General features: G+C 45.1%; 1 protein-coding gene across 3 annotated transcripts in view; it reads right to left on the bottom strand.

Annotated features, from left to right (window-relative positions):
• Window positions 1-26,941, bottom strand: part of LOC142730621 (plasma membrane calcium-transporting ATPase 2-like) — a 56,546-nt gene extending 29,605 nt beyond the window's left edge. For all 3 annotated transcript variants that reach the window (XM_075849372.1, XM_075849373.1, XM_075849374.1), the window contains exons 1-4: window positions 26,709-26,941; window positions 26,412-26,623; window positions 24,751-24,858; window positions 14,969-15,151 (exon numbers count right to left, since the gene is read on the bottom strand). In XM_075849372.1, the coding sequence (XP_075705487.1) occupies window positions 14,969-15,151; window positions 24,751-24,858; window positions 26,412-26,623; window positions 26,709-26,898 (693 nt within the window). In that variant the 5' untranslated portion in view covers window positions 26,899-26,941. The remainder of the gene's footprint in view (window positions 1-14,968; window positions 15,152-24,750; window positions 24,859-26,411; window positions 26,624-26,708) is intronic.
• Window positions 26,942-27,792: the final 851 nt, after the last annotated feature.

Raw genomic sequence — 27,792 nt, 5'->3', positions numbered from 1 at the left:
AGTCATGTTCCTCACAGTGACTGTATGAGGTGATCAATGGTTATATCTTCCTCTACTAATACTTTGTGTAGTCATGTTCCTCACAGTGACTGTATAAGGTGATGAGTGGTTATATCTTCCTCTACTAATACTTTGTGTAGTCATGTTCCTCACAGCGACTGTATGAGGTGATCAGTGGTTATACTTCCTCTACTAATACTTTGTGTAGTCATGTTCCTCACAGTGACTGTATGAGGTGATCAATGGTTATATCTTCCTCTACTAATGCTTTTTGTAATCATGTTCCTCACAGTGACTGTATGAGGTGATCAATGGTTATATCTCCCTCTGCTAATACTTTGTGTAATCATGTTCCTCACAGCGACTGTATGAGGTGATCAGTGGTTATACTTCCTCTACTAATACTTTGTGTAATCATGTTCCTCACAGTGACTGTATGAGGTGATCAATGGTTATATCTCCCTCTGCTAATTCTTTGTGTAATCATGTTCCTCACAGTGACTGTATGAGGTGGAGATCAGTGGTTATATCTTCCTCTACTAATACTTTGTGTAATCATGTTCCTCACAGTGACTGTATGAGGTGATCAATGGTTATATCTTCCTCTACTAATACTTTGTGTAGTCATGTTCCTCACAGTGACTGTATGAGGTGGAGATCAGTGGTTATATCTTCCTCTACTTATACTTTGTGTAATCATGTTCCTCACAGTGACTGTATGAGGTGATCAATGGTTATATCTTCCTCTACTAATACTTTGTGTAGTCATGTTCCTCACAGTGACTGTATGAGGTGGAGATCAGTGGTTATATCTTCCTCTACTAATACTTTGTGTAGTCATGTTCCTCACAGTGACTGTATAAGGTGATCAGTGGTTATATCTTCCTCTACTAATACTTTGTGTAGTCATGTTCCTCACAGTGACTGTATGAGGTGATCAGTGGTTATATCTCCCTCTACTAATACTTTGTGTAGTCATGTTCCTCACAGTGACTGTATAAGGTGATCAGTGGTTATATCTTCCTCTACTAATACTTTGTGTAGTCATGTTCCTCACAGTGACTGTATGAGGTGATTAGTGGTTATACTTCCTCTACTAATACTTTGTGTAGTCATGTTCCTCACAGTGACTGTATGAGGTGATCAATGGTTATATCTTCCTCTACTAATACTTTGTGTAGTCATGTTCCTCACAGCGACTGTATGAGGTGATCAGTGGTTATACTTCCTCTACTAATACTTTGTGTAGTCATGTTCCTCACAGTGACTGTATGAGGTGATTAGTGGTTATACTTCCTCTACTAATACTTTGTGTAGTCATGTTCCTCACAGCGACTGTATGAGATGATCAGTGGTTATATCTTCCTCTACTAATACTTTGTGTAGTCATGTTCCTCACAGTGACTGTATGAGGTGATCAGTGGTTATATCTTCCTCTACTATTACTCCTCACAGTGACTGTATGAGGTGGTCAGTGGTTCTATCTTCCTCTACTAATACTTTGTGTAGTCATGTTCCTCACAGTGACTGTATGAGGTGATCAATGGTTATATCTTCCTCTACTAATACTTTGTGTAGTCATGTTCCTCACAGTGACTGTATGAGGTGATTAGTGGTTATACTTCCTCTACTAATACTTTGTGTAGTCATGTTCCTCACAGTGACTGTATAAGGTGATCAGTGGTTATATCTTCCTCTACTAATACTTTGTGTAGTCATGTTCCTCACAGTGACTGTATGAGGTGATTAGTGGTTATACTTCCTCTACTAATACTTTGTGTAGTCATGTTCCTCACAGTGACTGTATAAGGTGATCAGTGGTTATATCTTCCTCTACTAATACTTTGTGTAGTCATGTTCCTCACAGTGACTGTATGAGGTGATTAGTGGTTATACTTCCTCTACTAATACTTTGTGTAGTCATGTTCCTCACAGTGACTGTATGAGGTGATCAATGGTTATATCTTCCTCTACTAATACTTTGTGTAGTCATGTTCCTCACAGCGACTGTATGAGGTGATCAGTGGTTATACTTCCTCTACTAATACTTTGTGTAGTCATGTTCCTCACAGTGACTGTATGAGGTGGAGATCAGTGGTTATATCTTCCTCTACTAATACTTTGTGTAGTCATGTTCCTCACAGTGACTGTATGAGGTGATCAGTGGTTATATCTTCCTCTACTATTACTCCTCACAGTGACTGTATGAGGTGGTCAGTGGTTCTATCTTCCTCTACTAATACTTTGTGTAGTCATGTTCCTCACAGTGACTGTATGAGGTGATCAATGGTTATATCTTCCTCTACTAATACTTTGTGTAGTCATGTTCCTCACAGTGACTGTATAAGGTGATCAGTGGTTATATCTTCCTCTACTAATACTTTGTGTAGTCATGTTCCTCACAGTGACTGTATGAGGTGATTAGTGGTTATACTTCCTCTACTAATACTTTGTGTAGTCATGTTCCTCACAGTGACTGTATAAGGTGATCAGTGGTTATATCTTCCTCTACTAATACTTTGTGTAGTCATGTTCCTCACAGTGACTGTATGAGGTGATTAGTGGTTATACTTCCTCTACTAATACTTTGTGTAGTCATGTTCCTCACAGTGACTGTATGAGGTGATCAATGGTTATATCTTCCTCTACTAATACTTTGTGTAGTCATGTTCCTCACAGCGACTGTATGAGGTGATCAGTGGTTATACTTCCTCTACTAATACTTTGTGTAGTCATGTTCCTCACAGTGACTGTATGAGGTGGAGATCAGTGGTTATATCTTCCTCTACTAATACTTTGTGTAGTCATGTTCCTCACAGTGACTGTATGATGTGATCAGTGGTTATATCTTCCTCTACTAATACTTTGTGTAATCATGTTCCTCACAGTGACTGTATGAGGTGATCAATGGTTATATCTTCCTCTACTAATACTTTGTGCAGTCATGTTCCTCACAGTGACTGTATGAGGTGGAGATCAGTGGTTATATCTTCCTCTACTAATACTTTGTGTAGTCATGTTCCTCACAGTGACTGTATGAGGTGATCAATGGTTATATCTTCCTCTACTAATGCTTTGTGTAATCATGTTCCTCACAGTGACTGTATGAGGTGATCAATGGTTATATCTCCCTCTGCTAATACTTTGTGTAGTCATGTTCCTCACAGTGACTGTATGAGGTGGAGATCAGTGGTTATATCTTCCTCTACTAATACTTTGTGTAATCATGTTCCTCACAGTGACTGTATGAGGTGATCAATGGTTATATCTCCCTCTGCTAATACTTTGTGTAATCATGTTCCTCACAGTGACTGTATGAGGTGGAGATCAGTGGTTATATCTTCCTCTACTAATACTCTGTGTAATCATGTTCCTCACAGTGACTGTATGAGGTGATCAATGGTTATATCTTCCTCTACTAATACTTTGTGTAGTCATGTTCCTCACAGTGACTGTATGAGGTGGAGATCAGTGGTTATATCTTCCTCTACTAATACTTTGTGTAATCATGTTCCTCACAGTGACTGTATGAGGTGATCAATGGTTATATCTTCCTCTACTAATACTTTGTGTAGTCATGTTCCTCACAGTGACTGTATAAGGTGATCAGTGGTTATATCTTCCTCTACTAATACTTTGTGTAGTCATGTTCCTCACAGTGACTGTATGAGGTGATTAGTGGTTATACTTCCTCTACTAATACTTTGTGTAGTCATGTTCCTCACAGTGACTGTATGAGGTGATCAATGGTTATATCTTCCTCTACTAATACTTTGTGTAGTCATGTTCCTCACAGCGACTGTATGAGGTGATCAGTGGTTATACTTCCTCTACTAATACTTTGTGTAGTCATGTTCCTCACAGTGACTGTATGAGGTGATCAATGGTTATATCTTCCTCTACTAATGCTTTGTGTAATCATGTTCCTCACAGTGACTGTATGAGGTGATCAATGGTTATATCTCCCTCTGCTAATACTTTGTGTAATCATGTTCCTCACAGTGACTGTATGAGGTGATCAATGGTTATATCTCCCTCTGCTAATACTTTGTGTAATCATGTTCCTCACAGTGACTGTATGAGGTGATCAATGGTTATATCTCCCTCTGCTAATACTTTGTGTAATCATGTTCCTCACAGTGACTGTATGAGGTGGAGATCAGTGGTTATATCTTCCTCTACTAATACTTTGTGTAATCATGTTCCTCACAGTGACTGTATGAGGTGATCAATGGTTATATCTTCCTCTACTAATACTTTGTGTAGTCATGTTCCTCACAGCGACTGTATGAGGTGATCAGTGGTTATACTTCCTCTACTAATACTTTGTGTAGTCATGTTCCCCACAGTGACTGTATGAGGTGATTAGTGGTTATACTTCCTCTACTAATACTTTGTGTAGTCATGTTCCTCACAGCGACTGTATGAGATGATCAGTGGTTATATCTTCCTCTACTAATACTTTGTGTAGTCATGTTCCTCACAGTGACTGTATGAGGTGATCAGTGGTTATATCTTCCTCTACTAATACTTTGTGTAATCATGTTCCTCACAGTGACTGTATGAGGTGGAGATCAGTGGTTATATCTTCCTCTACTAATACTTTGTGTAGTCATGTTCCTCACAGTGACTGTATGAGGTGGTGATCAATGGTTATATCTTCCTCTACTAATACTTTGTGTAGTCATGTTCCTCACAGTGACTGTATGAGATGATCAGTGGTTATATCTTCCTCTACTAATACTTTGTGTAATCATGTTCCTCACAGTGACTGTATGAGGTGATCAATGGTTATATCTTCCTCTACTAATACTTTGTGCAGTCATGTTCCTCACAGTGACTGTATGAGGTGGAGATCAGTGGTTATATCTTCCTCTACTAATACTTTGTGTAGTCATGTTCCTCACAGTGACTGTATGAGGTGATCAATGGTTATATCTTCCTCTACTAATGCTTTGTGTAATCATGTTCCTCACAGTGACTGTATGAGGTGATCAATGGTTATATCTCCCTCTGCTAATACTTTGTGTAGTCATGTTCCTCACAGTGACTGTATGAGGTGGAGATCAGTGGTTATATCTTCCTCTACTAATACTTTGTGTAATCATGTTCCTCACAGTGACTGTATGAGGTGATCAATGGTTATATCTCCCTCTGCTAATACTTTGTGTAATCATGTTCCTCACAGTGACTGTATGAGGTGGAGATCAGTGGTTATATCTTCCTCTACTAATACTTTGTGTAATCATGTTCCTCACAGTGACTGTATGAGGTGATCAATGGTTATATCTTCCTCTACTAATACTTTGTGTAGTCATGTTCCTCACAGTGACTGTATGAGGTGGAGATCAGTGGTTATATCTTCCTCTACTAATACTTTGTGTAGTCATGTTCCTCACAGTGACTGTATGAGGTGATTAGTGGTTATACTTCCTCTACTAATACTTTGTGTAGTCATGTTCCTCACAGTGACTGTATGAGGTGATCAATGGTTATATCTTCCTCTACTAATACTTTGTGTAGTCATGTTCCTCACAGCGACTGTATGAGGTGATCAGTGGTTATACTTCCTCTACTAATACTTTGTGTAGTCATGTTCCTCACAGTGACTGTATGAGGTGATCAATGGTTATATCTTCCTCTACTAATGCTTTGTGTAATCATGTTCCTCACAGTGACTGTATGAGGTGATCAATGGTTATATCTCCCTCTGCTAATACTTTGTGTAATCATGTTCCTCACAGTGACTGTATGAGGTGGAGATCAGTGGTTATATCTTCCTCTACTAATACTTTGTGTAATCATGTTCCTCACAGTGACTGTATGAGGTGGAGATCAGTGGTTATATCTTCCTCTACTAATACTTTGTGTAATCATGTTCCTCACAGTGACTGTATGAGGTGGTGATCAGTGGTTATATCTCCCTCTGCTAATACTTTGTGTAATCATGTTCCTCACAGTGACTGTATGAGGTGATCAATGGTTATATCTTCCTCTACTAATACTTTGTGTAGTCATGTTCCTCACAGTGACTGTATGAGGTGGAGATCAGTGGTTATATCTTCCTCTACTAATACTTTGTGTAATCATGTTCCTCACAGTGACTGTATGAGGTGATCAATGGTTATATCTTCCTCTACTAATACTTTGTGTAGTCATGTTCCTCACAGTGACTGTATAAGGTGATCAGTGGTTATATCTTCCTCTACTAATACTTTGTGTAGTCATGTTCCTCACAGTGACTGTATGAGGTGATTAGTGGTTATACTTCCTCTACTAATACTTTGTGTAGTCATGTTCCTCACAGTGACTGTATGAGGTGATCAATGGTTATATCTTCCTCTACTAATACTTTGTGTAGTCATGTTCCTCACAGCGACTGTATGAGGTGATCAGTGGTTATACTTCCTCTACTAATACTTTGTGTAGTCATGTTCCTCACAGTGACTGTATGAGGTGATTAGTGGTTATACTTCCTCTACTAATACTTTGTGTAGTCATGTTCCTCACAGCGACTGTATGAGATGATCAGTGTTTATATCTTCCTCTACTAATACTTTGTGTAGTCATGTTCCTCACAGTGACTGTATGAGGTGATCAGTGGTTATATCTTCCTCTACTATTACTCCTCACAGTGACTGTATGAGGTGGTCAGTGGTTCTATCTTCCTCTACTAATACTTTGTGTAGTCATGTTCCTCACAGTGACTGTATGAGGTGGTGATCAATGGTTATATCTTCCTCTACTAATACTTTGTGTAGTCATGTTCCTCACAGTGACTGTATGAGATGATCAGTGGTTATATCTTCCTCTACTAATACTTTGTGTAGTCATGTTCCTCACAGTGACTGTATGAGGTGATCAGTGGTTATATCTTCCTCTACTAATACTTTGTGTAATCATGTTCCTCACAGTGACTGTATGAGGTGGAGATCAGTGGTTATATCTTCCTCTACTAATACTTTGTGTAGTCATGTTCCTCACAGTGACTGTATGAGGTGGTGATCAATGGTTATATCTTCCTCTACTAATACTTTGTGTAGTCATGTTCCTCACAGTGACTGTATGAGATGATCAGTGGTTATATCTTCCTCTACTAATACTTTGTGTAGTAATGTTCCTCACAGTGACTGTATGAGGTGATCAATGGTTATATCTTCCTCTACTAATACTTTGTGTAGTCATGTTCCTCGCAGTGACTGTATGAGGTGATCAGTGGTTATATCTTCCTCTACTAATACTTTGTGTAATCATGTTCCTCACAGTGACTGTATGAGGTGATTAGTGGTTATACTTCCTCTACTAATACTTTGTGTAGTCATGTTCCTCACAGTGACTGTATGAGATGATCAGTGGTTATATCTTCCTCTACTAATACTTTGTGTAGTCATGTTCCTCACAGTGACTGTATGAGGTGGTGATCAGTGGTTATATCTTCCTCTACTAATACTTTGTGTAGTCATGTTCCTCACAGTGACTGTATGAGATGATCAGTGGTTATATCTTCCTCTACTAATACTTTGTGTAGTCATGTTCCTCACAGTGACTGTATGAGATGATCAGTGGTTATATCTTCCTCTACTAATACTTTGTGTAGTCATGTTCCTCACAGCGACTGTATGAGGTGATCAGTGGTTATATCTTTCTCTACTAATGCTTTGTGTAGTCATGTTCCTCACAGTGACTGTATGAGGTGATCAATGGTTATATCTTTCTCTACTAATGCTTTGTGTAGTCATGTTCCTCACAGTGACTGTATGAGGTGGAGATCAGTGGTTATATCTTCCTCTACTAATACTTTGTGTAATCATGTTCCTCACAGTGACTGTATGATGTGATCAGTGGTTATATCTTCCTCTACTAATACTTTGTGTAGTCATGTTCCTCACAGTGACTGTATGAGGTGGTGATCAGTGGTTATATCTTCCTCTACTAATACTTTGTGTAGTCATGTTCCTCACAGCGACTGTATGAGATGATCAGTGGTTATATCTTCCTCTACTAATACTTTGTGTAGTCATGTTCCTCACAGTGACTGTATGAGGTGGAGATCAGTGGTTATACCTCCCTCTACTAATACTTTGTGTAGTCATGTTCCTCACAGTGACTGTATGAGATGATCAGTGGTTATATCTTCCTCTACTAATACTTTGTGTAGTCATGTTCCTCACAGTGACTGTTTGAGGTGGAGATCAGTGGTTATACCTCCCTCTACTAATACTTTGTGTAGTCATGTTCCTCACAGCGACTGTATGAGATGATCAGTGGTTATATCTTCCTCTACTAATACTTTGTGTAGTCATGTTCCTCACAGTGACTGTTTGAGGTGGAGATCAGTGGTTATACCTCCCTCTACTAATACTTTGTGTAGTCATGTTCCTCACAGTGACTGTATGAGGTGATCAATGGTTATATCTTCCTCTACTAATACTTTGTGTAGTCATTTTCCTCACAGTGACTGTATGAGGTGATCAATGGTTATATCTTCCTCTACTAATACTTTGTGTAGTCATTTTCCTCACAGTGACTGTATTTTCCTTTTGTAATATAATAGATAAGAGATTCCATACATGACTCATAGAGGGGGTCCTGAGAGGGGGACCTGCTTTTCTTTTAGGGTAATATGACATAATGAGACCTGTGTAATTGATTTGTCTGTAGCAGGAGACCCCTGAGATATCTGCTGTATGGACAGATTTGTATTTGTAGTGTCTTCTCACATCCAGAATTTCCTGTATCTATAACATAATGGGGCACATTTATTAACAGTCTGGCATACTAGGGCTTTTTTACCTGGCGTCATTTACCTCTTTTCAGAAAACTATAATTAATCCATTGCCGAGAAGTACAACCTGAAGCCCGGCCCCTCTACCACCACAATCTAAAACTGCCCAAAGCGTTGGGAAAAGTGTCAGGGGGATTTCATAAATATGACGATGCTCCAAACACACTTTCTTGTCTGTGCAATTACTCCTTGAAGTTGCATCGATAAATCTCTACTGATGATCTGTATATACTTTAGTATATACAGAAGACATATCATTGGAATAATACAATATATGGCATTGGAATAGTATATTAATTATATACTGATATATATCACATATTTAACAGCGTGATATGAATGAGATAATTCTATTACATGTACAGTGTAATAAACAGGACAAGTATACCATGCAGTCAGCTGAGTAGATGATATAATCCTCGTAAAACTCAGCTCCACTTACAAATCCCATGTTCCTTACTCTAATAACGATATCATACCTTACAATCTTTGGCCTTTCCATGTTTTGGTGGCATCTTCTCATCTGACTGTAACTGCTCCGGTGACCACTAAACATGGTCACCGGTTATAGTTATAATTCTGGTCAGCAAAATGGAACTGCCTATGATACATGACAGACAGTGGTAGCATTGTGCCCACTTACTGCATAACATGTGACTACAGGATGACAAGCGAACGTGTCCCTAACAGTAATACATGCTGGATGTTAGTTCTGTCAGTCTAGGATACTGCGGTCTTCACTCGTTTTCATGAATCAGCACAACTTCATCCCAGTACTGCTTTAACCTTCTGATACAGCTCAAAAGGGATGTTGATGCTGAGAAGTGTGTGATTTACCCTTCTATCCTGCAGTGTCTGCTCTCCTTTCTCTCTACACGGATAGCCTCAGCGATTCCCTCTCCTTCCCTCTCTGCTTTCCTCTCTATCTGCACTCTGATACTGACATCCTGTATGATCCCCCCTCCCTTCCCCTATGCTCTCCTCACTATCTGCACTCTGATACTGACAACCTGTGTGATCCCCCCCTGTACTCTCCTCACTATCTACACTCTGATACTGACATCCTGTGTGATTCCCCCTCCCTTCCCCTGTGCTCTCCTCACTATCTACACTCTGATACTGACATCCTGTGTGATTCCCCCTCCCTTCCCCTGTGCTCTCCTCACTATCTACACTCTGATACTGACATCCTGTATGATCCCCCCTCCCTTCCCCTATGCTCTCCTCACTATCTGCACTCTGATACTGACAACCTGTGTGATCCCCCCTGTACTCTCCTCACTATCTACACTCTGATACTGACATCCTGTGTGATTCCCCCTCCCTTCCCCTGTGCTCTCCTCACTATCTACACTCTGATACTGACATCCTGTGTGATTCCCCCTCCCTTCCCCTGTACTCTCCTCACTATCTACACTCTGATACTGACAGCCTGTTTGATTCCCCCTCTGTCTGTACTCTACTCACTATCTACACTTTGATACTGACATCCTGTGTGATTCCTCCCTCCCTCCCCCTGTGCTCTCCTCACTATCTACACTCTGATACTGACATCCTGTGTAATTTCCCTACCTCCCCCTGTGCTCTATTCACTATTTACATTCTGATACTGACATCCTGTGTGATTCCCTCTCCCTCTGTAGTCTCCTCCCTATCTACACAGATACTGACGTCCTGTGTGATCCCCCCTCCCTCCCCTGTACTCTCCTCACGATCTACACTCTGATACTGACATCCTGTATGATTCCCCCTCCCTCTGTGCTCCCCTCAGTATCTACACTCTGATACTGACATAATGTGTGATTCCCCCTCCCTACCCCTGTACTCCCCTCACTATCTGCACTCTGATACTGACATCCAGTGTGATTCCCCCTCCCTCCCCCTGTACTCTCCTCACTATCTACACTCTGATACTGACATCCAGTGTGATTCCCCCTCCCTACCCCTGTACTCCCCTCACTATCTGCACTCTGATACTGACATCCTGTGTGATTCCTCCTCCCCCTGTACTCTCCTCACTATCTACATTCTCCCGTGTGATTCCCCCTCCCTCCCCCTGTACTCTCCTCACTATCTACACTCTGATACTGACATCCTGTGTGATTCCCCCTCCCTCCCCGTGTACTCTCCTCACGATCTATATTCTGATACTGACATCCTGTGTGATTCCCTCTCCCTGTACTCTCTTCACTATCTACACTCTGATACTGACATCCTGTATGATTCCTCCCTCTCCCTGTACTCTCCTCAGTATCTGCACTCTGATACTGACATCCTGTGTGAGTCCTCCTCCCCTTGTAGTCTCCTCACTATCTACATTCTGATACTGACATCCTGTGAGTCCTCCTCCCCCTGTAGTCTCCTCACTATCTACATTCTGATACTGACATCCTGTGTGATTCCCCCTCCCTCCCCCTGTACTCTCCTCACTATCTACACTCTGATACTGACAGCCTGTGTGATTTCCCCCTCCCTCCCCCTCCCTCCCCCTGTGCTTTCCTCACTATCTACACTCTGATACTGACATCCTGTATGATTCCTCCCTCTCCCTGTACTCTCCTCACTATCTACACTCTGATACTGACAGCCTGTGTGATTTCCCCCTCCCTCCCCCTGTACACTCCTCACTATCTACACTCTGATACTGACAACCTGTGTGATTCCCCCTCCCTCCCCCTGTACTATCCTCACTATCTACACTCTGATACTGACAGCCTGTGTGATTTCCCCCTCCCTCCCCCTGTACTCCCCTCACTATCTACACTCTGATACTGACATCCTGTGTGATTCCCCCTCCCTCCCCCTGTGCTCTCCTCACTATCTACACTCTGATACTGACATCCTGTGTGATTCCCCCTCCCTCCCCGTGCTCTCCTCACTATCTACACTCTGATACTGACATCCTGTGTGATTCCTCCTCCCTCCCCCTGTGCTCTCCTCACTATCTACACTCTGATACTGACATCCTGTATGATTCCTCCCTCTCCCTGTACTCTCCTCACTATCTACACTCTGATACTGACAGCCTGTGTGATTTCCCCCTCCCTCCCCCTGTACACTCCTCACTATCTACACTCTGATACTGACATCCTGTGTGATTTCCCCCTCCCCCCTGTGCTCTCCTCACTATCTACACTCTGATACTGACATCCTGTGTGATTCCCCCTCCCTCCCCGTGCTCTCCTCACTATCTACACTCTGATACTGACAGCCTGTGTGATTTCCCCCTCCCTCCCCCTGTACACTCCTCACTATCTACACTCTGATACTGACATCCTGTGTGATTTCCCCCTCTCCCTGTACTCTCCTCACTATCTACACTCTGATACTGACAGCCTGTGTGATTTCCCCCTCCCTCCCCCTGTACACTCCTCACTATCTACACTCTGATACTGACATCCTGTGTGATTTCCCCCTCCCCCCTGTGCTCTCCTCACTATCTACACTCTGATACTGACATCCTGTGTGATTCCCCCTCCCTCCCCCTGTGCTCTCCTCACTATCTACACTCTGATACTGACATCCTGTGTGATTCCCCCTCCCTCCCCCTGTGCTCTCCTCACTATCTACACTCTGATACTGACATCCTGTGTGATTTCCCCCTCTCCCTGTGCTCTCCTCACTATCTACACTCTGATACTGACATCCTGTATGATTCCTCCCTCCCCCTGTACTCTCCTCACTAGCTACACTCTGATACTGACATCCTGTGTGATTCCCCTCCCTCCCCCTGTACTCTCCTCACTATCTACACTCTGATACTGACATCCTGTGTGATTCCCCCTCCCTCCCCCTGTGCTCTCCTCGCTATCTACACTCTGATACTGACATCCTTTGTGATTTCCCCCTCCCTCCCCCTGTACTCCCCTCACTATCTACACTCTGATATTGACAACCTTTGTGAACTGCACTTCCTGAACACTTGAATGCTTTCCCCTTCTCATCACTCTGATCTGCTGGGTCCAACCTCCTCCCCCTAGCAGATGATGTCAGCCCGGACAGGAGCAGCGTGCTTTCAGATTCATGTCAGAATTTGCAGGACCCTTCCATTAATAGATGCAAAATGGTAGAACGTTTTTAACAAAGACTATTTAAAAAGTTGCTCAATTGCATATATGAAGCAAAGCATAAAAAAAAAAATATATATATATATATATGAGCGAGAACTTGCAGAATAACAGCACCAGGACTTCAAGGTAAATGGAGAGAAGTTGGTTTAATCACCAAAAAAGTGAGCGACGTTTCGGTTCACATCTCAACCTATAGCAAGTTTGAGAAAGGTTTAGATGTGAACCGAAACGTCGCTCATGTTTAGGTGATTAAACCAACTTCTCTCCATTTACCTTGAAGTCCTGGTGCTGTTACTTATTCTGCAAGTTCTCTATTCAAAGCAAAGAAGTTGATTCAATTAGTTTTGGGTAACGTGCACATAGCCTGATTTGCAGTATGGTGAGGTGTGCTGTGTTTTCTCCGGTCTATCTATATATATCCGTGCAAAGGCGTCCATCGCCTTAATGTAAATCTAGAATCAGGGACACATTATTATTATTAAACAACGGTGTTAATCAACACACGTCAACAAGCAAGAAGATAAATCAGTACTTTACCTCAGTAAGTGATCCATCAATTTTTACTACATACAGTACATTGAGTGATGATCATAAAGGGGGTTTTACACAGGACGATTATCGGGCGGACGAGCATTCATATAATGCTCGTTGCCGATGATTGTCATCTGTAAACGGGAACGATCAGTAGATGAACGAACAAAAGCTTGATGATCTGCCAGTTGTATCACTTTAAAAAAGGAAAAGATTATTGTTGTCGGCAGCAGACCTCCCAGCGTAAACGGGGAGAAGCGTTGCCAACATGATGATAATGTATTGGGACGAGCAAACGGAGTAACGACCACACGTCCCCATCCATAGCTCCATGTGACAGGAGCAAACTAGCGCTGATCATCGTTGCTCGCTGCACAGGCCGAGTGTCGGCCAGTTTAAAAGGGCCTTTAGACTACAATACACAATCCCTTCCCTCCATGTACTGTAGACAATCCCTTCCCTCCATGTACTGTAGACAATCCCTACCCTCCATGTACTGTAGACAATCCCTACCCTCCATGTACTGTAGACAATCCCTACCCTCCATGTACTGTAGACAATCCCTTCCCTCCATGTACTGTAGACAATCCCTTCCCTCCATGTACTGTAGACAATCCCTACCCTCCATGTACTGTAGACAATCCCTTCCCTCCATGTACTGTAGACAATCCCTTCCCTCCATGTACTGTAGACAATCCCTTCCCTCCATGTACTGTAGACAATCCCTACCCTCCATGTACTGTAGACAATCCCTACCCTCCATGTACTGTAGACAATCCCTACCCTCCATGTACTGTAGACAATCCCTACCCTCCATGTACTGTAGACAATCCCTACCCTCCATGTACTGTAGACAATCCCTTCCCTCCATGTACTGTAGACAATCCCTTCCCTCCATGTACTGTAGACAATCCCTACCCTCCATGTACTGTAGACAATCCCTTCCCTCCATGTACTGTAGACAATCCCTTCCCTCCATGTACTGTAGACAATCCCTACCCTCCATGTACTGTAGACAATCCCTACCCTCCATGTACTGTAGACAATCCCTACCCTCCATGTACTGTAGACAATCCCTACCCTCCATGTACTGTAGACAATCCCTACCCTCCATGTACTGTAGACAATCCCTTCCCTCCATGTACTGTAGACAATCCCTACCCTCCATGTACTGTAGACAATCCCTACCCTCCATGTACTGTAGACAATCCCTTCCCTCCATGTACTGTAGACAATCCCTACCCTCCATGTACTGTAGACAATCCCTACCCTCCATGTACTGTAGACAATCCCTACCCTCCATGTACTGTAGACAATCCCTACCCTCCATGTACTGTAGACAATCCCTACCCTCCATGTACTGTAGACAATCCCTACCCTCCATGTACTGTAGACAATCCCTTCCCTCCATGTACTGTAGACAATCTTTTATATGAATCATTCTGACCACTGAACCTGATATTGTGTATGGACCTTGTTCTCTCACCCGCTTTCTTCGCTCCTTCATTTTCTGTACTGTCTATAATGTCCATCTTTTGAGAGAGCCGCATATTCACAACGTCACTTGTAGTCATTGATATACCTGAGTTTGTATTCGGTTGAGCCCACGGAACCAGAGAATCTGTCCACGTCTGAGTTCCCGCTCTGCATGGTCTATTTCTTCCATGTCTTCATTTTGCTCCTCTTCCGGGTTCTCATCTTTCTGTGTCAGACGACCAGCTGCCTTGAGGAACTTTAACCTGCTGGTTGGGATGCTGGCAATGACCTGCAGGCAGAGAATACTAGGTCCATGATACAGCAAGTCACTCATGAAAATGAGGTGTCCGAATAGCAGAAAATGTTCTTAATGGAAAGCTGGTGGGATCTAAAGAACCATGACCAGCTCCATATCTGGTCCACACCTCACAAGCGAGCCAGAACAATAGCGCCAAGTCCAGGCAGTGTGACCTGAAGCCGCGACTGATGTCAGCTTCACACAAAGTGGAATCCCTTTAAGGAGGAAGACCAATGTCTTGTGAGCGTGGCCCTGTGTGTACAGATATGGCGCTGACCAGTGTTACCATCAGAATATACCGGCCGCCTCATGAACCCATAACAAAAGCCAGAATGAGCAGCAGAGTAATCATCTCCAAATAGACAAAGCAGGAAGGCGGCCATGATGATATCCTCTACATCTAGAGACTTCTGCACCGGCTGCATGTATGCTACTCCACTCCCACATGGCGTCCTAACACAATGACGTTTCTCAATACTTAGGGGCTTTTCGTGAAAGAGACGTAGGGCCAGTCGATTATTATCAAAATAAAGATTAATTGCACATGTAACCATGATTACGATTAGTGAACGATTTTAGGCCACACGCCTTTTGTATGCCGATCCCCTGAGCCTGCTGTATACTACTGTATATAATATACCCCCTGATACTGCCCCCCACACGGTATAATGCACCCATAACAGCCCCCAAACACTATAATTACCTGATAGCTGCCCCCACACAGTATAATGCTCCAATAGCTGCCCCCACACAGTATAATGCCCCCCATAGCTGCCTACACACAGTATAATGTCCCCATAGCTGCCTCCACACAGTATAATGTCCCCATAGCTGCCTCCACACAGTATAATGCCCTCATAGCTGCCTCCACACAGTATAATGCCCCCATAGCTGCCCCCACACAGTATAATGTCCCCATAGCTGCCCCCACACAGTATAACGTCCCCATAGCTGCCCCCACACAGTATAATGTCCCCATAGCTGCCTCCACACAGTATAATGCCCTCATAGCTGCCTCCACACAGTATAATGCCCCCATAGCTGCCTCCACACAGTATAATGTCCCCATAGCTGCCTCCACACAGTATAATGTCCCCATAGCTGCCTCCACACAGTATAATGTCCCCATAGCTGCCTCCACACAGTATAATGTCCCCATAGCTGCCTCCACACAGTATAATGTCCCCATAGCTGCCTCCACACAGTATAATGCCCCCATAGCTGCCTCCACACCGTATAATGTCCCCATAGCTGCCTCCACACAGTATAATGCCCCCATAGCTGCCTCCACACAGTATAATGTCCCCATAGCTGCCTCCACACAGTATAATGTCCCCATAGCTGCCTCCACACAGTATAATACCCCCATAACTGCCCCCACACAGTATAATGTCCCCATAGCTGCCCCCACACAGTATAATGTCCCCATAGCTGCCTCCACACAGTATAATGTCCCCATAGCTGCCTCCACACAGTATAATGTCCCCATAGCTGCCCCCACACAGTATAATGTCCCCATCGCTGCCCCCACACAGTATAATGTCCCCATAGCTGCCCCTACACAGCATAATGTCCCCATAGCTGCCCCTACAGTATAATGCCCCATAGCTGCCCCTACAGTATAATGCCCCATAGCTGCCCACACATAGTATAATTTCCCCATAGCTGCCCCTACAGTATAATGCCCCATAGCTGCCCACACATAGTATAATTTCCCCATAGCTGCCCCTACAGTATAATGTCCCCATAGCTGCCTCCACACAGTATAATGCGCCCATAGCTGCCTCCACATAGTATAATGCCCCATAGCTGCCCCCACACAGTATAATGTCCCCATAGCTGCCCCCACACAGTATAAGTCCCCATAGCTGCCTCCACACAGTATAATGTCCCCATAGCTGCCTCCACACAGTATAATGTCCCCATAGCTGCCTCCACACAGTATAATGCCCCCATAGCTGCCCCCACACAGTATAATGTCCCATAGCTGCCTCCACACAGTATAATGTCCCCATAGCTGCCTCCACACAGTATAACGTCCCCATAGCTGCCCCCACACAGTATAACGCCCCCATAGCTGCCTCCACACAGTATAATGTCCCCATAGCTGCCACCACACAGTATAATGTCCCCATAGCTGCCACCACACAGTATAATGTCCCCATAGCTGCACCCACACAGTATAATGTCCCCATAGCTGCCCTCCACACAGTATAATGTCCCCATAGCTGCCTCCACACAGTATAATGTCCCCATAGCTGCCTCCACACAGTATAATGTCCCCATAGCTGCCTCCACACAGTATAATGCCCCCATAGCTGCCTCCACACAGTATAATGTCCCCATAGCTGCCTCCACACAGTATAATGTCCCCATATCTGCCTCCACACAGTATAATGCCCCCATAGCTGCCTCCACACAGTATAATGCTCCCATAGCTGCCACCACACAGTATAATGCCCCCATAGCTGCCTCCACACAGTATAATGTCCCCATAGCTGCCTCCACACAGTATAATGTCCCCATATCTGCCTCCACACAGTATAATGCCCCCATAGCTGCCCCCACACAGTATAATGCTCCCATAGCTGCCTCCACACAGTATAATGTCCCCATAGCTGCCTCCACACAGTATAATGTCCCCATAGCTGCCTCCACACAGTATAATGTCCCCATAGCTGCCTCCACACAGTATAATGCCCCCATAGCTGCCTCCACACAGTATAATGCGCCCATAGCTGCCTCCACACAGTATAATGCCCCATAGCTACCCCCACACAGTATAATGTCCCCATAGCTGCCTCCACACAGTATAATGTCCCCATAGCTGCCACCACACAGTATAATGTCCCCATAGCTGCCACCACACAGTATAATGTCCCCATAGCTGCACCCACACAGTATAATGTCCCCATAGCTGCACCCACACAGTATAATGTCCCCATAGCTGCCCCCACACAGTATAATGTCCCCATAGCTGCCCCCACACAGTATTATGTCCCCATAGCTGCCTCCACACAATATAATATCCCCATAGCTGCCCCCACATAGTATAATGTCCCCATAGCTGCCCCACAGTATAATGTCCCCATAGCTGCCTCCGCACAGTATAATGTCCCCATAGCTGCCTCCACACAGTATAATGCCTCATAGCTGCCCCCACACAGTATAATGTCCCATAGCTGCCTCCACACAGTATAATGTCCCCATAGCTGCCTCCACACAGTATAACGTCCCCATAGCTGCCCCCACACAGTATAATGTCCCCATAGCTGCCACCACACAGTATAATGTCCCCATAGCTGCACCCACACAGTATAATGTCCCCATAGCTGCCCTCCACACAGTATAATGTCCCCATAGCTGCCTCCACACAGTATAATGTCCCCATAGCTGCCTCCACACAGTATAATGCCCCCATAGCTGCCTCCACACAGTATAATGTCCCCATAGCTGCCTCCACACAGTATAATGTCCCCATAGCTGCCTCCACACAGTATAATGCCCCCATAGCTGCCTCCATACAGTATAATGCGCCCATAGCTGCCTCCACACAGTATAATGCCCCATAGCTACCCCCACACAGTATAATGTCCCCATAGCTGCCTCCACACAGTATAATGCCCCATAGCTACCCCCACACAGTATAATGTCCCCATAGCTGCCTCCACACAATATAATATCCCCATAGCTGCCCCCACATAGTATAATGTCCCCATAGCTGCCCCACAGTATAATGCCCCCATAGCTGCCTCCACACAGTATAATCCCCCATAGCTGCTCCCACACAGTATAATGTCCCCATAGCTGCCTCCACACAGTATAATGCCCCATAGCTGCCTCCACACAGTATAATGTCCCCATAGCTGCCTCCACACAGTATAATGCTCCCATAGCTGCCTCCACATAGTATAATGCCCCATAGCTGCCTCCACACAGTATAAGTCCCCATAGCTGCCCCCACACAGTATAATGTCCCCATAGCTGCCTCCACACAGTATAATGCCCCATAGCTGCCTCCACACAGTATAATGTCCCCATAGCTGCCTCCACACAGTATAATGCTCTCATAGCTGCCTCCACACAGTATAATGTCCCCATAGCTGCTCCCACACAGTATAATGTCCCCATAGCTGCCTCCACACAGTATAATGCCCCATAGCTGCCTCCACACAGTATAATGTCCCCATAGCTGCCTCCACACAGTATAATGCTCCCATAGCTGCCTCCACATAGTATAATGCCCCATAGCTGCACCCACACAGTATAATGTCCCCATAGCTGCCCTCCACACAGTATAATGTCCCCATAGCTGCCTCCACACAGTATAATGCCCCCATAGCTGCCTCCACACAGTATAATGCGCCCATAGCTGCCTCCACACAGTATAATGCCCCATAGCTACCCCCACACAGTATAATGTCCCCATAGCTGCCCCCACACAGTATAATGTCCCCATAGCTGCCTCCACACAATATAATATCCCCATAGCTGCCCCCACATAGTATAATGTCCCCATAGCTGCCCCACAGTATAATGTCCCCATAGCTGCCTCCACACAGTATAATGCCCCCATAGCTGCCTCCACACAGTATAATGTCCCCATAGCTGCCTCCACACAGTATAATGTCCCCATAGCTGCCCCCACACAGTATAATGCCCCCATAGCTGCCTCCACACAGTATAATGTCCCCATAGCTGCCTCCACACAGTATAATGTCCCCATAGCTGCCCCCACACAGTATAATGTCCCCATAGCTGCCTCCACACAGTATAATGTCCCCATAGCTGCCTCCACACAGTATAATGTCCCCATAGCTGCCTCCACACAGTATAATGTCCCCATAGCTGCCCCCACACAGTATAATGTCCCCATAGCTGCCTCCACACAGTATAATGCCCCCATAGCTGCCTCCACACAGTATAATGCCCCCATAGCTGCCTCCACACAGTATAATGCCCCCATAGCTGCTCCCACACAGTATAATGTCCCCATAGCTGCCTCCACACAGTATAATGCCCCATAGCTGCCTCCACACAGTATAATGTCCCCATAGCTGCCTCCACACAGTATAATGCTCCAATAGCTGCCTCCACATAGTATAATGCCCCATAGCTGCCTCCACACAGTATAAGTCCCCATAGCTGCCCCCATACAGCCCCAATAGTGCCAAATAAAAAGAATAAAATAGATACGTAAAACCCCGTTGCAACGACGAGTGGAGGAGAACCCTCTGCTCCTCCGGTCTGTGCGGCTTGGGGCAGACGGGCACGATGACGTCACTGCCTCGCGCTCCTAGTTGTGTGATCTATTCTTGAGCGGTTACGTCTCCATTTGTATTGGCATTCCTGATCCATATACGTGCACAGAATTCTATTTATCTATTTTTTGAAACATGACCATGGAGTCGACACCCAGTGTTTTCCTACTCGGAGGAGGATGCCTCATTCCTAAGTATATCATCGATCAACAATGTGAAAAGAAAATGGGAGATGGAAATGAAAAGAGCCATCATGGTCCTGATGCAGCCGGTCACGCTTGGTGAATATTATAAAGTAGATCATATATCACGAGGTATGAGCTCCAACCTTACTCCTAATCTGTTTTCCAATAATTCAGAGTTTTTTCCTACGCTTCACATCCATGTCTAACAAATATGCACGGGGAATTATTTTACTGAATGTGGAATTTTTACAGAGTGAATTATTGAATGTCTATACACGTGTGCGAGAATTAGATGATTTGCTCACCACCTTGTCACCATCTGATGATCAAAAAAGGAAAAGGCGCTCCCAAACATCTGACACTGATGGTCTTGATACTGAACCAGAAATGGCCGTACAAGAAGCGGTGGCCATAAACACAGGCAGAGACGTAAAGGCCAAACCGGAGAGAACCAGGAGAGAGGGGCAGGCTCCACGGAACAAGGAACGAGAAACAGGAGGGGCAGGCTCCACGGAACAAGGAACGAGAAGCAGGAGAGAGGGGCAGGCTCCACGGAACAAGGAACGAGAACCAGGAGGGGCAGGCTCCACGGAACAAGGAACAAGAACCAGGAGAGAGGGGCAGGCTCCACGGAGCAAGGAACGAGAAGCAGGAGAGAGGGGCAGGCTCCACGGAGCAAGGAACGAGAAGCATGAGAGAGGGGCAGGCTCCACGGAACAAGGAACGAGAACCAGGAGAGAGGGGCAGGCTCCACGGAACAAGGAACGAGAAGCAGGAGAGAGGGGCAGGCTCCACGGAACAAGAAACGAGAACCAGAAGAGAGGGGCAGGCTCCACGGAACAAGGAACGAGAACCAGGAGAGAGGGGCAGGCTCCACGGAACAAGGAACGAGAACCAGGAGAGAGGGGTAGGCTCCACGGAACAAGGAACGAGAACCAGGAGAGAGGGGCAGGCTCCACGGAACAAGGAACGAGAACCAGTAGAGAGGGGCAGGCTCCACGGAACAAGGAACGAGAACCAGGAGAGAGGGGCAGGCTCCACGGAACAAGGAACGAGAACCAGGAGAGTGGGGCAGGCTCCACAGGAACAAGGAACGAGAACCAGTAGAGAAGGGCAGGCTCCACGGAACAAGGAACGAGAACCAGGAGAGAGGGTCAGGCTCCACAGGAACAAGGAACAAGAACCAGGAGAGAGGGGCAGGCCCCACGGAACAAGGAACGAGAACCAGGAGAGAGGGGCAGGCTCCACGGAACAAGGAACGAGAAACAGGAGGGGCAGGCTCCACGGAACAAGGAACGAGAAGCAGGAGAGAGGGGCAGGCTCCATGGAACAAGGAACGAGAACCAGGAGGGGCAGGCTCCACGGAACAAGGAACAAGAAACAAGAACCAGGAAAGAGGGGCAGGCTCCACAGAGCAAGGAACGAGAAGCAGGAGAGAGGGGCAGGCTCCACAGGTACAAGGAACGAGAACCAGTAGAGAAGGGCAGGCTCCACAGGAACAAGAACCAGGAGAGAGGGGCAGGCTCCACGGAACAAGGAACGAGAAACAGGAGGGGCAGGCTCCACGGAACAAGGAACGAGAAGCAGGAGAGAGGGGCAGGCTCCACGGAATGAGAAACAGGAGGGGCAGGCTCCATGGAACAAGGAACGAGAACCAGGAGAGAGGGGCAGGCTCCACGGAGCAAGGAACGAGAAGCAGGAGAGAGGGGCAGGCTCCACGGAGCAAGGAACGAGAACCAGGAGAGTGGGGCAGTCTCCAAGGCGGGGTGGGTCTGTATAACAAAAGTGGTTGGCAGCCATATGTTAATGAAGCCATCATTGATGCATTTATGTCATCAGTTAAGTTTTACCTATAGAAGTCATAAATTAAGTATGAAGGATTCCTCCTTCTCACATCCCAACCTTACAAATGCAGAATCGGTGGCCCTCTGAGACCTTTCCCATGATGTGTCCCTGACGATCAAGCCAGCCGATAAAGGCGGGGCCTTGGTCGTCATGGATACATCACAATACCTACATGAAGTCAGAAGTCAGGTAGAAGACCTCAACGTATATGAGAAATTGGGGCATGACTCTAGACTTAGAATTCAACGCAGGATTCAGGACATCTTAGACCTAGATGTGAACAATGGTATCATTGATAAGGACCTTAGGGACTATTTAAAGGGTAACTAAACGTAACAAACTTCTGACACGTCAAAGTGACATGTCAGAAGTTTTGATTGGCGGGGGTCCGAACACGCAGACCCCCACCAATCGCTAAAACGAAGCGGCAGAAGTGCTCGTGTGAGCGCTGAGCCGCTTCGTTTCTGTTCGGCTTTTTCCAAAAAGCTGATGTATTGAAGGACAAAGTACATACACCGATACATTGATTTCCGGAACAAGCCAAACAGAAACTAAACGGCTGAGAGCTTACACGAGGATTTCTGCCGCTTCGTTTTAGCAATAGGTGAGGGTCTCAGTGCTGGACCCCACCAATCAAAAATGTAACATGTCACTATGTCAGAAGTTTGTTGAACGTTTAGTTACCCTTTAATAGTGGCTCATCCTGTCACTCCTGTCCTTTTATTGATTTCCTAAAATCCACAACTGCATCTCCAAACCCCCTGGGTGACCATTCGTGTTGGGGAGGGATTCCATCTTCGGTCCCATTGCTATTTTACTTGATAAAATTCTAAGAGAATTTGCGGTCTCTGCAACCTCATATATTCAAGATACTACGGATTGTTTAAAACTGGTGTGGTTAACTAGGAGGGTGACATTATATTAACATCCTTTGATGTGTGTAGTTTATATACCTCCATTAACGACACCAGGGGCCTACATGTTGTATGTGAGGCTTTGGGTAACTTCAAACACTCGGCGAGTGTAGAGTTACGCATGAATTTACTCGAGATTGTACGCAATGAAAACTACTTTTTATTTTGGGACTTATTTTACGTTCAGAAGAGGGGTACCGCCATGGGGTCGAATGTTGTGCCCACTTATACAAACATGTTCATGGCTCATTCTTAAACATGTTCATGGCTCATTATGTATGGTGATCATCGCATGATCTCTGGCTTTGTACCAGGTCCTCTCCATTAATGATTGCCTTTCTAGACCTCTGCATTATATTTAGGGGATCTATCTATGTTTTTTTAGACGTACGATAACTAAGGGATTGTTTGCACACAAACTTATTTCCCCTTCTCATGAAAGACTTATACTTCTACTTGGCCAGTGTTGTTGGAATCGCTACATTATATCCCACGGAGCCACTGTGGTATGGGCCTTGCCCTTTCAGAATATGGAGGCCGGAGTATGTCTAGCTTGACTGAGCATGTGCGTATGACGTCCTTTGAGCATGCGCATTGCGTCTCTACCCATTCACAGCATAGACATTGTTGATTGGGTCATATTTCCTTTGACATGCAGCATTTTGTGGACGCTGGGTACCACGAGGGGTGAGTCGGACCTGTGGGATTTTGAATATTCATGTTATATTTGAATTCCTGATTGATAGTTCGTGTTTTACACTGAGCACGACTATTTTCTGATATGGCATGCATGTATTTGCTTCACTTCTGTACTTCTCCTTATATATCTGGTATGTGATGTATGGAACATTTGTGACACGCTGTAATTGCACATATTAATATTCATTTATTGATAATTGTGATTGACTTGTTGCACCACTTGACACTTTGTATTCTGCTAGAGAAAGGCTCTGAGGAGCTGAAACGTCACATTGGGGAATAAAAGCTCCTCTTTCGGATGTGCTGCCTGAACCTCCCTTTTTTGCCGTTGTTGGGGACGGTCGGATCCGGTCCTGTTGGGCTTGTACTCTTATTTGTACGATATATTCTGGTGCTGTTACCTCTCTGTATTGCACTGCCTCGCGCCTGTCTGTCCGGGCCGCTCACTATGACTTCCGTTATCTGCGCTGAATTGTGGTTTTGTTTTTCTTCCAATAATTGCGGAGTACAGGTCACTATAAGTTTCCATGTTTGGTAGAAGTGGATGAAACACGAGAGGAAGGGTTCAGGGGACAAGTGGAGGCTCCACGTATAATCTTCACTTCAACATCAGGATTGGAAATAATTGGCAAATAGGATAAGACAACGGAGAAATTATTCACACAGGGATCGAACATGGAACTTACCTGACCCCACACCAGTTCCCCGACACCGAGGAATATGCACCACATCCACTGATCGAGCTGCAGAGGCGAACAACTGAACGGCTTCCCACCGAACTGCACGATCACAATCTGCATAGAAGGATCAACTATGAGAATCACTATATATATATAAACCCACGACCCTCTACATTAAAGAGGATCCCCTACTGAAAGAGCAGTCACACTATGGAACCTCTACTGTAAGATCAGTCACACTATGGAACCTCTACTGTAAGAGCAGTCACACTATGGAGCCTCTACTGTAAGAGCAGTCACACTATGGAACCTCTACTGTAAGATCAGTCACACTATGGAACCCCTACTGTATGAGCAGTCACACTATGGAGCCTCTACTGTAAGAGCAGTCACACTATGGAGCCTCTACTGTAAGAGCAGTCACACTATGGAGCCTCTACTGTAAGAGCAGTCACACTATGGAACCTCTACTGTAAGATCAGTCACACTATGGAACCTCTACTGTAAGATCAGTCACACTATGGAGCCTCTACTGTAAGAGCAGTCACACTATGGAGCCTCTACTGTAAGATCAGTCACACTATGGAGCCTCTACTGTAAGATCAGTCACACTATGGAACCTCTACTGTAAGAGCAGTCACACTATGGAGCCTCTACTGTAAGATCAGTCACACTATGGAGCCTCTACTGTAAGATCAGTCACACTATGGAACCTCTACTGTAAGAGCAGTCACACTATGGAACCTCTACTGTAAGATCAGTCACACTATGGAACCTCTACTGTAAGAGCAGTCACACTATGGAACCTCTACTGTAAGATCAGTCACACTATGGAGCCTCTACTGTAAGATCAGTCACACTATGGAACCTCTACTGTAAGATCAGTCACACTATGGACCCTCTACTGTAAGAGCGGTCACACTATGGAAACTCTACTGTAAGAACAGTCACACTATGGAACCTCTACTGTAAGAGCAGTCACACTATGGAGCCTCTACTGTAAGATCAGTCACACTATGGAGCCTCTACTGTAAGATCAGTCACACTATGGAGCCTCTACTGTAAGATCAGTCACACTATGGAACCTCTACTGTAAGAGCAGTCACACTATGGAACCTCTACTGTAAGATCAGTCACACTATGGAACCTCTACTGTAAGAGCCAGTCACAATATGGAACTCTCTGTCCCAGGATGTTGTCATAATAAATTTGTTAAGAGTTAAAAAGGGGATGTAATATCTTGAGTAATGTTATGACTATCAGATATGGAGTGGGGAAGGATTTTTTCCCCTAAGACAAAGACTTGGCTTCTGCCTCATACAGTTGTATTCCTATGTCTGAGCCCACAGTGCAGGATGACGGTGACCTGGACCTCACTAGCGATAGTAGAAGGGATTATGTGTACAATGAACCTCCTGTGTAAAAGGAAGAAAGTCACTGCCCAAAATCTAGAAATGACTGTGACTGCCATACACCCCATGATCCCGGTGCCCCAGGTCACAATCACAGGGGTGCAGGAAGAGGTTTGGTCTCTCCGTGTCACGGGCAGCAGCTCTACAGGTAACTGATAACCTGTCCAGTCTTGCCCACAATGCTTTGCTGGATTTAGAGCATAGACTGGTTTCACTCCCGCCACCACTGACAATGACTTTGTAATGGTCAATTACCTGGATGACAAAGGTGCCAAGTACAATTGTACAAAAAATGGGATTTCGAAATATTCCATCAAATACGTTGCGCTCTCCGTGTATCTTGCGAGCGTTGATCTCATTGAAGAGCTGCATCATGACGAATGTGTTGAAGATGATGGTGTAGTGCTCAGACGGAGGAGAGTGGAGGGGGGCGTTCCGGCCACTGTCTATGTTAAAGATCTGCTCTCCTGCAAGAAAAGAAATCTCCCGGGATTATAGAGGAACGCGCCAGGGCACAGAACCATGTCTCTGCCGCGCCAAAGAGCAACTCACCAACGAAAAGCAGCGTAAAGATCAGCGTCAGCTGGTAGACCGCGTGACCCAGGATATTCTTCGTCATAGTCTGCGAAATCAGGGGCTTGTTCCTTCCATACGGCTTCCGAAGTAAAAGAGATTCTGTTGGCGGCTCAGTAGCCAGAGCGAGAGAGGCAAACGTGTCCATGATGAGGTTCACCCACAACATCTGAACAGCCTTCAAGGGGGAGTCCTACATGAGGAGGGTAAAGGAAGCCGAAACTGTATATATATACACATCACTCTACAAACTGTATATACAACATCTGAACAGCCTTCAAGGGGGAGTCCTACATGAGGAGGGTAAAGGAAGCCAAAACTGTATATATATATATACATCACTCTACAAACTGTATATACAACATCTGAACAGCCTTCAAGGGGGAGTCCTACAAGAGGGGGATAAAGGAAGCCGAAACTGTATATATATATACACATCACTCTACAAACTGTATATACAACATCTGAACAGCCTTCAAGGGGGAGTCCTACAAGAGGGGGATAAAGGAAGCCGAAACTGTATATATATACACATCACTCTACAAACTGTATATACAACATCTGAACAGCCTTCAAGGGGGAGTCCTACAAGAGGGGGATAAAGGAAGCCGAAACTGTATATATATATACACATCACTCTACAAACTGTATATACAACATCTGAACAGCCTTCAAGGGGGAGTCCTACATGAGGAGGAGAAAGGAAGCCGAAACTGTATATATATACACATCACTCTACAAACTGTATATACAACATCTGAACAGCCTTCAAGGGGGAGTCCTACATGAGGAGGGTAAAGGAAGCCGAAACTGTATATATATATACACATCACTCTACAAACTGTATATACAACATCTGAACAGCCTTCAAGGGGGAGTCCTACAAGAGGGGGATAAAGGAAGCCGAAACTGTATATATATATACATCACTCTACAAACTGTATATACAACATCTGAACAGCCTTCAAGGGGGAGTCCTACAAGAGGAGGGTAAAGGAAGCCGAAACTGTATATATATATACACATCACTCTACAAACTGTATATACAACATCTGAACAGCCC

The sequence above is a fragment of the Rhinoderma darwinii genome, unplaced genomic scaffold (assembly GCF_050947455.1).
Source record: "Rhinoderma darwinii isolate aRhiDar2 unplaced genomic scaffold, aRhiDar2.hap1 Scaffold_773, whole genome shotgun sequence".
NCBI lineage: Eukaryota > Metazoa > Chordata > Amphibia > Anura > Rhinodermatidae > Rhinoderma > Rhinoderma darwinii.
The sequence above is the reverse complement of the archived record's forward strand: the minus strand, read 5'-3'. Positions and strand labels throughout refer to the sequence as shown.